This window comes from Euprymna scolopes, chromosome 6 (assembly GCF_053919585.1).
Source record: "Euprymna scolopes isolate OS-2025 chromosome 6, ASM5391958v1, whole genome shotgun sequence".
In the NCBI taxonomy this organism is placed as follows: domain Eukaryota; kingdom Metazoa; phylum Mollusca; class Cephalopoda; order Sepiida; family Sepiolidae; genus Euprymna; species Euprymna scolopes.
Window position 1 is genome coordinate 140957025 of NC_136487.1, and position 13786 is coordinate 140970810.

Consider the following 13786-nt stretch of genomic DNA (forward strand, 5'->3'; position numbering starts at 1 on the left):
AAAAAATTCTTCCACGATGTGACAAGTCACCTTACTACGCGCGTCCATGCGCGAACGCATCATGTAAGAATAGCATAAACGATGGCGGTGAGTTAGCAGAAAATAGTGCAAGGGTTCAGGGGTTAATACCATGCAAATGGTAAATTTGCGACGGGTTTGAATATCAAATTCGTTGTTAGCGACCCCGAAAACCTAAAAAAAAAATTTTATTGGTCGGTGTTCTGTTTTAGTTAAAGTAAACATTTATTAAATTTTTCTGCTGGTCGCCATGGAACTCAACGCCCAAGGAGTACCTGAAATCGATAGCATTATAAGGTTGATCTCACAACTTATCTGCCTTATTTTTCAGATGAAGACGTGAAACAGTTTATTTTTACTTACTCATAAAATTGGCAATCCGGCATATTCCTCGAGGCAAGATTGGTAAAATACTCTTGAGCCCTATATCACTTAAAAAGAATTAATTTTCCTTTAACATGGGGAGGGAAGGGTGCTTTATAACTATTTTGGGGTTTGTATTACTGTACACATAGATTCGAAAAAGTTGTCAAAAAACGAATATATAAATAAATGTTATCAAAGGCAAGATAAGTTACTTTTCTGCCAAACTGGATATATTTTTTGTGTTTTTATTCAATGTAACATATTTATTCAGCTCGAGAAACATACAGAGTTTACCGATGTATTCGAAAATTCAAGATGGCGTCTCACACCCTCTTTAACACCGTAAGTATGGAAAAAGGTGTTATAAATAAAAAACTATACAAAATACTATTAAAAACCCGCCGAATATATGTCAACCTATGTCACGGGAACATATATTGAGCGAGTTTTTAACAGTATTTTATCTGGTTTTTTATTTATAACATCTTTTCCCACACTTACTGTGTTAAAGAGAGAATAAGACGCCATCTTGAATGTTCCAATACATCGCTAAACACTGTATGGTTTTCGAGCTGAATAAACATGTTACATTGAATAAAAACACGAAAAATATATCCAGTTTGGTAGAAAAGTAACTTATCTTGCCTTTGATAATATTTATTTGTTATATATTTGTTTTTTGACAACTTTTTCGAATCTATGTGTACAGTAATACAAACCCCTATTCTGTACTTTCATCTAACAATTTAATAAAAAAAAATCACTTGTTTCATGATTTATCTCCCTTTGTTTGATCTGTTGCTTTCTTTGTACAAGAACCTGTTTTATTTTTCTTTATTCTTGTTTTTATTCCAATAAATGGCGTTCATCCAGAACTCCCCCTTTATGAAAAAATTAAAAAAAGCCCAAAATAAAGAGCCTGTATGATGTTAGGTACCCGTGAGAGATCGGGTCCACATACCTTTGAGGTGTGTAGGTTTTTATGGAATCATGAACAGAGGAAGGGGTGATTTTCAGATCATCGAATGTGGCTTCAGTCAGCAAAGGGAAATTTGGGAGCGGGTAATTAGTTGGGTCTACCAACTTGGAATTGGAAGCAAACCATCAGGTAAGCAGATTTACCTTTTTGGTTGCCGTGCAAACAATTTCCAGATTGTTGGATAGTGGGGGAATTGTTGATTGACCTTTTTTTTATACGCTGTTATAAATTTTCCAGAAATCGCGAGTCCCTAATTTCTGCCACTCCATACGGTTTATATATATATATATATATATATATATATATATATATACATATATATAGGCACAGATCATGTTATAATCATTAGATCGTTCTGGGCAGACGTCTAGACATTTAAAAATAAGTGTTTAAATTTCAACGATTAATGGTTAAAGTTAGCCATGTGGGTTTGTTCCTTTCTATTGGAGTCAGAGATGGCTTCGTGGCTGGGTCCGAATCTCCCGACCGGCGGTAATCGTGACACCTTGCATGGATAATTTTCGAAAGGATGAAATACTAGTGTCCGTAGGTATTTAAAAAAAATTATTATAGTAATGATTACGTTTTATATATATATAAGTGAAAAAGTGTGTGTGAGAGGACACTTCTCAACCTATATACTCAACGAATTTTTGATCTACAGATTTGGAATTTGTTTTGTTTTTTTTTTTTTCACCACAAACAAGGCACAGTGCCACTTTGAAGTAGGGGGCTACTATCGGGTACATAAGTTGTGGGGGTATTATGAGGGGAGATGAGTAGCAAGATGTCTGTTCACATTACTCTTGAACTATCAGCACAGTTGGGAAAGCAGAATACCGGAAGGGAGTTCCAAAGTCTAGCAATTCTGGGGAAGAAACTGTTGAAGTAGAATGCTTTCTTACACCTAAGGATCTCTACTGTGAAGGGGTGGGATTTAGCTGCTTGTCAGGTTTGTCGGGGATATTCACGTCGAGGGGGTACAAATGCTTGCAGGTCATCAAAGCAAGCACCGTTAAAGTACTTGTAGAATAGGCAGAGGGATGCAACATTTTGTCGATGAGACAGAAGCTGAAGCTTAGATGACAGTTCAGGACCTATCAGGTTGACGCCTCTCTTTTGAACCCTGTCAAGGAGTGAGACACAAGTAACAGATGCATCAGCCCAAATGTGACAATAGTACTCCATGCATGGGTGAATGGTGGCCTTACAGAGGTACAGGATACTTTCAGGTGTAAGTAGCTTTCTGATATAATGGACTGATCCAACACCCCTCAAATGAATGGACTGTTACGTCTATAAAAAGACAAGCAAACTCTCCTCACGTGGGAGACAGAATTTAGTACTAAGCTGTCAATGGACGCTTAGAAATGTGTGTACCTTTTTACCTAAATAAACCCTTTCTGTACAACCCCAGTAATGACTTGTTATTCATATAATCTACGATATAACAACTGGCGACGAAGAATTCGAACGAAACTCACTAAAAAAACAAAGCGAAGGAAAAAGCACACAAGAAGATTAACGAGCAGAAAACAAAAGAAATCCAAAGAAGGAAAAAGAAAAAAAACTTCGACAGAGCCAACATTTAAAAAGTAAGTGTTTCAGTCGGTTACGGTCCTAAAAAAAAAAAAAGAGAAATTGACATTTTGAAGCGAACATTTTTTTGAAAAGAACATTTAAAAAAAAAAGAAGTGTCCATTTCAAGTTTTATTCGGCTGGAAGTGTTTTTTTTTTTTCTCTTCGGAAGGAAATTGTGCTTTTAATTCATTGAATTTATAGGACATTTGAGTTAATCTTTTGTTTAATTGTGTGGTTTTGTAAAAAAAAAAAAAATTTTTTTCTAACATGGAGCAATTAGCGGAATTCACTAGAACTATGCAATCGGCATTGTTTGCACAACAAAAGCAAATGGAATTACTTCAGCAACAACAATTGAAGCAAAGTGAAATACTACAGAGTATTTTGACGCAGCAGAAAGACTGTCGTTTCATTCCTGAAGGAATAGCAAATTCTTTATCCGAATTTGTATACGAGCCGACAAATGGGTTAACTTTTCCGGCATATTTTCGGAGATACGAAAATATTTTGCTAAGAGATGTCAGTCTTGGACAGACGAAGAGAAGATTATCCTTCTTCTTCAAAAACTTGGATCTCAGGAAAATACAAAGTATACGAATTTTATCCTGCCAAAGAAACCTGAAGAGATTTCTTTTAGTGAAACAATAAAAATATTGTCAAACATTTTCAGTGAACGAGATAGTCTATTCTATACATGTTATAAATGTTTAAATATCACGAAGCAGGAGGACGAAGATTTTATTACTTATGCAGGGAAAGTGAATGCTCATTGTGAATCCTTTAAATTAAAAGAGCTCAAAGAGGATATGTTTAAAAGTCTAATCTTTGTGCAAGGTTTAACAGCCTCTAAAGATAAGGATATTCATTCAAGGATATTATCCATTATGAACCAAGACACAGAAATAACGTTACAAAAGTTACGGAAGAGTGTCAGAAACTGTTAAATTTAAAGCAGGACAATACAAGCATCGAAGGAAAAAATTTTGAAGAAAAAAATATGGAAAAAAAAATGGAAAGGGTGATGAAATGTGCACACGAAAAATCCTGTAAGACATGTGGGGGAAAAAACCACTTCACTAAAGATTGTTACTTTAAATACAAAATATGTAACAAATGTAATAAAAAAGGCCATAAATCAACGGTATGCAGGAAAGGAAAATACCGAAAAGCAGAAATAAAGACCATTGGTTCTAAAAATGAGTCTAGGTGTGATAAAAGAAAATATATTGAAATTAAAATTAATGGCTGTAATGTGAACTGTCTTCTAGATACGGGAAGCGACATAAGTATAATTGACGAAGTAACTTGGAAGAAAATTGGGTTTCCAAAGTTACAAAATATAAAAAAAATTGCCAGAAGTGTGTCTGGAAATAAACTAAAATTTAAGGGTGAATTTTTTACCAATGTGTCTATAAAGGAGAATGCTGTGAAAACCAAGTTATATGTCGTACCGGGGAAAAATTCTAATTTGTTCGGTATAGACTTAATGATTCTTTTTAATTTATGGGGAAAACCCATAAGCTCATTTTGCAATAAAGTAAGTCTGACGGGTTTAGAAAATTCTAAACTACCAGGAAAGTTTATTGACGAATTAAAAAAAGACTTTAAAGAGGTATTCTCTGAAGGTTTGGGTTGCTGCACGAAAACGGAGGTGAAATTTGAACTAAAGGACGAAGCTAAACCAGTTTTCACACCCAAAAGAAAAGTTCCATATTGAGCATTAGAAACTATAGAGAAAGAATTAAAGAGACTTCAAGATATTGGAGTAATAGAAAAAGTGGACTACTCTGAATGGGCTTCACCCACGGTTTACGTTAAGAAGAAAAATAATAAAATCAGGGTATGCGCGGATTTTTCGACAGGTCTAAATGATTGTCTCAAGGACTCATACGGCTAATAGGTTACAAAGATGGAGCACGATTCTGTTAAACTACAATTTTAAAATGAAACACCTAGCATCCAGCAAAATTGCACACGCAGATGGTTTGTCCAGGTTGATCCCAAATAAAACTGAATTACTTGAAGAAACTGTTATAGCTGCACTAAAAGAAGAAAATGAATTAACAGATATATTAATAAATACTGTTAGGGAACTTCCAGTAACACTTGAGGAAATAAAGAGAGCAGCAAGAACAGATGAATACATTAACAAGATAAAAAAACAAGTGGGACAAAAAGAAAAGAAGAGGAAAGGATTAACAGTTTTTCCATTTTCAAAGTGCGATGAAACTCTAATGTACGCAGATAGAGTGGTAATACCTCAAGTATTACAGAAGAGAATTTTAAAAGAATTCCACATGGGACATCCTGGAATCTCCAGAATGAAAGCACTAATGAGAGCATATACGTACTGGCCTGGAATGGATCAGGACAAAGAAAAAATGATAAAATTATGTAAGGGTTGCCAACTAGCAGCAAAAGCGCCGCCCACTAAGACGCAACCTTGGCCTAAAACAGATATACCATGGACGCGGATCCATATAGATTACGCAGGACCTCTAAAAGGATATTATTACCTGGTAATAGTAGATAGCATGTCGAAATGGCCAGAAATTTTTAAATTCAAACATCCTACAGCGGCAAACACAATAAAGGCGTTGGACGAGGTATTTGGGCGTTTTGGCGTACCAAAAACAATTGTTAGTGATAATGGCACTATGTTCAAAGGTCAAGAATTTAAGATCTACTGTGAGTCACTGGCTATAGTGCATATCACAACACCAACTTTTAGCCCTCGATCTAACGGACAAGCTGAAAGATTTGTTGATACTTTTAAACGAGCGTCAAAAAAGAACGATAACATCGACACTGAAGAAAAAAGTCTTCAGAAATTTTTAGCAGTGTACAGGATAACGCCTAATTCGAATACAAATGCAAATTTATCCCCAGCGGAAATAATGTTTGCCAGAAAAGTACGCTCTGTGTTCGACCGGTTAATTCCGAGTAAAAAAGTAAAAAAAAGTGTAAAAGATAATGTACGATACAAGATATATAAGGACGGGGATAAAGTTTTTTTCAACAATTATCGGGCAGGGAAGAGTTTTGGGGAAGAAGGCATAATCTCAAAAAGAATTGGAAGAATGGTCTACATTATAAAAGGTCAAACATTTTCCCACAAAAAACATATAAACCAACTCAGACCCCGATATATTGAAATAGTTAAAAACAATGAAGTACCGATGGAAGTACTGTATGACATTTTTCACATAGAGCCTCCAAAAAAGGAAGCACCAGTAACTGAAAATACAAGTCACTCTCCAAAATCAAAAAATTCGCAAACACAAATTTTAAGGAGAAGTGAAAGAAAAAGAAAAAGAACTGAATTTTTTGGACAAAGTCAAAAAAGAAAAAAATGGTGAAGCTAAATTCTAGGGAAGAATTTAGCTTGGGAGGAAGGTGATATAATGGACTGATCCAACACCCCTCAAATGAATGGACTGTTACGTCTATAAAAAGACAAGCAAACTCTCCTCACGTGGGAGACAGAATTTAGTACTAAGCTGTCAATGGACGCTTAGAAATGTGTGTACCTTTTTACCTAAATAAACCCTTTCTGTACAACCCCAGTAATGACTTGTTATTCATATAATCTACGATATAACACTTTCTTTGCAGCAACCTTGACAATGCTCTCAATGTATCTATTCCAGTTCATGTTCCCTGTAAACGTTAGGCCAAGGAGTTTAAAGGAAGTACTTTCGGGTAATGTGTTGTTGGCCATTGCTATTAGTGGTAAGGAAGGGTTCTTGTAATTATTGAAGGAAACAAGCTTAGGCTTGGCAGCATTGAATGTGACCATCTATTTTTGTCCCCATTCCACTACAGATTGGAGGTTATCCTCTAGTGTTTCTGCCATTTCTTAGATATGTGTTCATTTGTTTTCCCCTCGTGCCTGTTATAGAGAGTGGTATCATCAGCAAATACACCCATCTCACAAACAATTTTATCAGGGAGGTCATTTATGAATATCAAGAATAATAAAGGTCTAAGGATGGACCCCTGAGGCACTACCACATTTATATCATATTGTTTAGATGTACGACCATCAAGGACAACCTGGATTTTTCTCTTACTTAGGAAGGAATTAATTACTTTATGTATTCTTCCAGTGATACCATATGATCTAATTTTCCTTAGAAGACCATCATGCCATACTATCAAAAGCCTTAGATATATCGAGGGCTACTGCTCTACCCTCCCCTGTTTTGTCCAGTGAACGGTATATATGTTTAGAGATTACAGTTAGGATATTTGCTGTGGAACAGGCTTGCCTAAATCCATACTGATTGTCAGTCAGGAGTTTAGCAGCTGTAAGGTGATTGACTAGAGCTTGATTAATGAAGGACTCAAATATTTTGTCGAAAAGCATGAGAAGGCTAATAGGGCGATAATTTAATGGGTCAGTTCTTTTGCCAGAATTCTTGAAAACTGGTACCACAGAAGTGGTTTTTCAGCAGTCAGGAAAGCAAGATTCATTAAGGCATTTGTTGTAAAGTTTGGAGAGTACTGGAGCAACCTCAGCAGAGCATTTTTTTCATAGCACAGCCAGGATGAGATCAGGTCTACATGTTTTTGAGGTATCTAGGTTTTTTATGATACCATGTACCTGGGAGGGGGTGATTTTCAAGTCATCTAGTGTGGCGTCTGTCCGTAAAGGAAAGTCAGGGATGGAGTGGTGTGCCGGGCCCAATATGGAGTTTGAGGCAAACTAACTGGCGAGCAGGTTAGCCTTCTCGGTTGCCATGCAGACAACCTCGTGATCGTTTGACAGTGGGGAATCGTTGACTGCCTATTATTTACTATACTGTTGTAGATTTTCCAAAAATCATGAGTTCCTAATTTCTGTGCTTCGATATGTTTTCAGGTGGTTTCAGTGTATTCTGTCTTAACTGTCGCTATTTCTCTCTTACAATTACTTCTAGCTTCTATATACTTCTGTTTGTTTGAACTGGACTTATGTCAGTTGAATCTCCGGTACACATGCTGCCTTTGAGCAATAGCAGCTGCACAAGTAGAAGTAAACCATTGGGGAGAGTGGGGCTTGCTATAGAATTTCCGTGTGGGAACATGTGCTTCAATTGCAGTTTTGAACCATTCAGTGGTCTCATTTGCGCACTGTTCAGTTTTGGGTCTAGAATTAAGGGCAATTTCTACCATTATCACAACGTGATCAACGTTCCTGAGTGAGCTGTGGACATTCATTATACAATCATCGGGAATTGTGGTCAGAAATAGATCTAGAAGTGAGGCATGCTGATCTTGCTGGTCTGGGAAACATGTCAGAAATGTAGCCATCTGTGATAGGAAATGAGATATAGAGAAGCTATGTGTTGCGCTACCAGCTACGTCTGTGTAAGTAGAGAATCCAAGCCAGTTACTGTGGTCGACATTGAAGTCACCAAATACATGTACTTGTATATTTTTGTGATGTAATATAAATAAAACTGACTATTGTTTGGGTAAATTGAGAAAACTAATAAAATCTAATGGATAAATATTTACCTAATGGACAAAATCGTTTGAATGCCCTCTTTTTCTCACATCCAATTGATCGGAGTTTATCATCGATATGATATTTTCCGTAAGTAGTGCAAAAGCACCATATTTTGAACTGTTTAAAACAGTTATTTGGATTTTAGTTAACTGGTTTGTTCTCTGAATTATATTAAAATATAAACATATTGTTGTTAGTTAAAAAAATTTTCGATTTTGATCTGAAACCAACTAACTGCATGCACTTTGATGATAAATTTGATCAGAATGTTTAATTTACCATAGTGCTTGAGGATAGACACCTCTGGCCCATAAACACATCAACCTTGTGGCTAATGTTAGCCATCTTGCTTGATTCAAGGGCCCAATTTTCTAAGCTGCACATCTTAGGTTAACTTCTCCTTGAGAAATGCCAACAGCCTACTCATAAAGTAGCCTCTGGTCTTCACACTTAAATTATTTGTTTCTTTTGCTGTCAGATAATGATGATCGGGAGGGGCACCAATTTTTTAGAATTCTACTTGAGGCAAATTTTGATAATTATTGATATAAAGTTTCCACAAAGGACCAGTTAATGCTGTTAGTTTTTTTTTGGTGTTCCATCAATTAATCTATTGAAACCTGAAAATTTGCATGTTTAATAATAGAGCCAGATTACATAATAAATACCAATATATTTTATTTTCCACAAAAAAGGAACATAACTGCAGGTGAATCTATAGAATAAATTTTACCTCCTGTGTGAACCACGGGTTAAAACTGAACGTCATGCTTTTACTGACATTCTAATCTGAAAAGTAAAATAAATAAATGGATTATAACTGAAGGAAACTGTTTTAGGCTATCTTCCAGTTTCATATGTAAAAAATAAGTGCTAGTTATAAAAAATAATGAAAAACTTTGTAGAGTTGCATTAGATCGTAGTTTAGTTTAGACATTTTTAGCAGACTTTACCTCCTCCTTCAATAACATGAATTTATCCATAAAGAGATTCATCCTTGCTGTAGTTGTGCTATTTTTAATGAGTGTTTGGAGTTTGAAAAACCAGTGCTTGTGTATCTATGTTACCATGCTATTTTGATAGTATTTTCAAGTTAAATTTAATTTTATGAAATTTTTGTTTATTAAACTCTTAGATGAAAGTACAGAATACTTACAACACAAACTCCTATCCTCCCCTTGTTAAGAATGGCTTTCTAAATAATAAAAGTATTTTAGCACAACATAGATGTAATGAAAAACCTTTAAAGCAGTTTCCTTATTTACTCGTATTAACCTTTGTGAGTTATCCGATTTTAAAACTATAATTTTAGAAAATAAAATACTGCTTAAAAACAATTGCTCCCTAAAAATAAAAGAAATAAAAATTTGACACTAATTTTCTTCAAATATTTTTTATTAAGTAGAAAAACTTGAAAATTTACGTGGTTATGTTTCGTAAAGAATATGTAGAATAAAAATTGTATGGGCTATATTTTTTTTTTAATATAAAACTGGAGTATTACCATATTTTAATAAAAAATTTCAAGTAGAATTTGATTTGAAATATTAGGTTGGTGCAAAAATAATGTTTTTGCCGTTCGTTTGAACGTCAAAAAAAATGACATTATTTTTGCGCTAATCTAATAGAAAAACAAATGATGCACCTTCTCCAAGTGACGTTACCTCAAATAACAACACAAAGCTGGATACTCCACTAGACTAGATGAATTTCTATCCTGGAATCCAGTAAGAATAAGAGAGTACAAAAAGATAATCTAACATATTTAAATGGTTGATTAGGGAGAGGAAAATTATGTTCAGTACTTCTTTACTAACTTAAATGGAATATTTGAAGATTTATGAGTTGGATATGGAGATGTGGAAACGCCTGGGAAAGTAGAGGTGTGCACACGTGCACATTCCAGATAGATTTGATCTATATTCTTGTATCCCATTAAAATGATCGGAATTGAAATTATCACAAAAGCAGAGATGTTTATCTTCCAGATCAGGAGTTATGAATTGTACAATGCAAAATGGAAAAGAATGTAATATCTTAATATTTACATTTTTAGGAATGTTGATTGATGTCTAGAAAAGACAGATAATATAAACAACGAACGAGAGAGAAAAAGAGCAGATTGACATCTCTCCATCAACCAACTTCTACAACTAACGTCTCTTTCTTTGTTAATGGGATAAAAGCTTAATTGTAAATAAAACTTATGTTGATAAATTCGTCTGTTGATTTGGAGAAAAACAATGATGGAATTGTCATGTGTATGCATGATTTTAGCAAGCATTTGAAAAGTGCAAGCTAGAAAATTATATATACATTCAACAACGCAACATATGTATCTCATATAGAGATCAAGTGTTAGCCTCAGGAAGTGGAACACCCTTAATTTGAGAACTTCCACTGAGAATGAAACAAAATAAGATATTTTATACTAAAGCAGAATTAATAAATTTAATTTCTGTAATTAGTCATAAGTGACCAATATCTCAGCCATCAATGTATCTCTCGTATATTGATTCAGCCACTGATAGTTTTTAATGTATAAGGATTTAAAAAGAACTTTCTTTCTGGCAAATTTGCACAAGTTTCTTTTTTATGAAATATACAAACTATGTAAATTAGATGGAATAATATCACTTAAGTTTCATATTATCCATATGGAAAACCTATATATTAATACCATAGAACCTTTAACATATGTAAGTGTGTCAAGGTTCCAGATAAATTACTCGATCAGAAGATCTTATTTATAAAAAAGGAGCATAGAAGGTGGTAACATACTATGAACATTTAATTAACATATCTATATACTAATTTAATGTTTGTAGTAGGTTATCACCTATCCTCCTTTTTAATAAATAGGATCTCCTGATTACAGAAAATACCTAAACAAAAAAAAAAAAAAAAAAAAAAAAAAAAAAAAAACACACACCCTCGTGCCTGCAAGTATAAAAGTAGAGACCTTTTTTTTTCTTTTCTTTTTAGCTATGGAAGAATCAACAAATGCTATTTGTATCATTCTGACTAGTGTTATCTTTGAGTGTTATTTTCACAGCTTTTCATTAATGGAACCTCTGACCTTTTTTCAGTGTGAGTAATATTAATACATTTATTTATGGTGCCATATTTATACGGCTCAATCACACTGACACACCGGTTCTCGCAAGATCACTGAAGTTAAGCAACGTTGAACCTGGCCAGTACCAGATGGGTGACCATTTGGGAAGGCGAGGTGATGTATGTACTGCGAGATAAAATACCAGGTTAAGAAATTGGCATGGTCTATCCTTCTCTCAAAGGTAGATTGGACTCTCTTAAGCCGTGGTTGGCACCCCGTCTAGTGATGGTGTCACAATAAAAAATACCCTTTGAAGCCCTGGCGAAGCATCAAGTATTCAGCCTACCAATAAGATTTGAATTAGACTACAAACTCCTGTAGTGAGTTCAATCTCAGCTACGACCGCGCTGGATGGATGGATGAAATATTAATAGGATTATAAATCACTTAAGACTAAAGATAGAATGAGAGCATGGATTAAATAAAGGGTTCCATTCAAAATACCAGTTTGAGAATATAGAACTGAAGAAGGCCAGAGGTTACACCAGCCAAAAACTTGACAATAATACCAAAAAAGATGAAAACAGTAGTCCAAATAATCCAACCTTATCTCAAAAATTCAGAAACATACGTTTGAATTTAATAATTTTTAACAAAATCAAAACAAATAGTGGTAGTTGTTAAACAATGACTCATGGGTAGATTAGTATACAATGTCATTCACAGAGACTACTTGGTAACGTAACAGCTCTTCAGTGAGACTAGACAGTCAGGTGCTTCAGACACAGATAAATTTTGAAAGATTACATATTAGAGGTATATAATCAATTTTTCATAAATAAAAAAAAGAGACAAGAAATACATATGAAAAGTGGTTACATAATTTTATTAATGTAGCGATTTCAAAAGAAACATACTGGGCTTGGACAAAATACTTAGCATATTTATTAAATTCAAAGTTGAACACATCTTTTCCATGATCCCTGGCTTTACTGTGTGTGTTCATGGTGAACAGTTTTGTTAAAAACTAGATCATTCTGATGTTGATTCAACTCCAGCTATTTTAGCAGTTCGGTGATTTCTTCCACCATCTTAATGACCTTATGTGTTATGTGTCAGTAGGTTTAGAAGAAAGAATCATTAGTTACAGAATGTTTTTTTCTTGTGTCTCAAATTCTGCCAGGTTCCTTATATGGTAGCTCTCGAAAGATCACGTTGTTCAACCGTCTTGGTGATCGAGGCTCCTGCTTTAATAGCTCCAACAATTTGGTCCTTTTCAAACTCAGTTAGCTAACGTTAGGTCACGCATTTTTACCCTAATTTGACCCAAATCTGAAAAAGAATTACAAATATAAAGTCAAATTGATTAAAAAAGCCATAATGAAATTTCGATCAAAATTCTTGTTACTAAAATATTGGAGTAAAATTTGTATTGTTCCAATTATTCCATTCTTCTAATTCTACAAATAAATAAATAAAAAAAAAAAAAATTAAAAAAAAAAAACAGCATTCAAAGAATATTTGTCAAACCAATCTTCAACGCACCTAAACTTTCATTTTTGCTTATATAAAGATGGTTTTCTGTCACATCAATGTATCCTATATCCCCCTCAACACCTTCCTAAATTCTCCTGAGAACTTAGATTCTGTTGCATATATTCTTGCTTTCTCAATGTTAGAAAAAGTGATTAATCTGTCTCACGCTTGATCATGTTTGTAAAAAAAAAAAAAAAAAAAAAAAAAAAAAATGCAAATAAATGTTAGTTTTTGTATTTTATGTCAGCCAAAAATAATCGTAATTTTCACCAAACCTTCCAGCAACTAGATGACACCCATCTAGTTGAGACAATATACACACTTGATGGATACACAAGTAATTGTCATGTCGCAAATAGTAACATATCCAAAAATTACAGAAAACAAGGTAGAAAAATAATTATGAAAAAAGACATTAGTAAAATCTAGCGATTTGATTTAAAAATATACCAATCTGAACTGGAGATTAACAGTAATTAAGTTTTTAATTTCTCACAAATTCAGTTATATAAAATTTTTTTATTTTTATTTAAACAAAAACAAAACAAGTTATTTTTAAAAAATTAACAAATTACATGTTATGTTTTTGTTTTCTGAATAAATTGTCTGCTAGTTTCAAGTGAGTTACTTCCCCTTTTGCTAGTGTCATGTGTATGTCCGGCCCAGCATGTAACTTTATTGAAACTGTTTTCGTCAGTAATTGATTATCCAAAAGTATCCAAAAAAAAAAAAAAAAAAAAAAGATAAGGTAGAA

At 34.0% G+C, this 13786-nt stretch overlaps 1 protein-coding gene across 2 annotated transcripts in view; it reads right to left on the bottom strand.

Moving 5' to 3' along the window:
• Positions 1-12363: 12363 nt before the first annotated feature.
• LOC145278002 (N-alpha-acetyltransferase 50-like) overlaps positions 12364-13786 on the bottom strand; it is a 37579-nt gene continuing 36156 nt past the window's right edge. For both annotated transcript variants that reach the window (XR_013868271.1, XM_080130171.1), the window contains exon 6: positions 12364-12828. Coding sequence is in view for 1 of the 2 variants with exons in the window: in XM_080130171.1 (XP_079986297.1) it covers positions 12779-12828 (50 nt within the window). In the remaining variant the exon portion in view is untranslated. The remainder of the gene's footprint in view (positions 12829-13786) is intronic.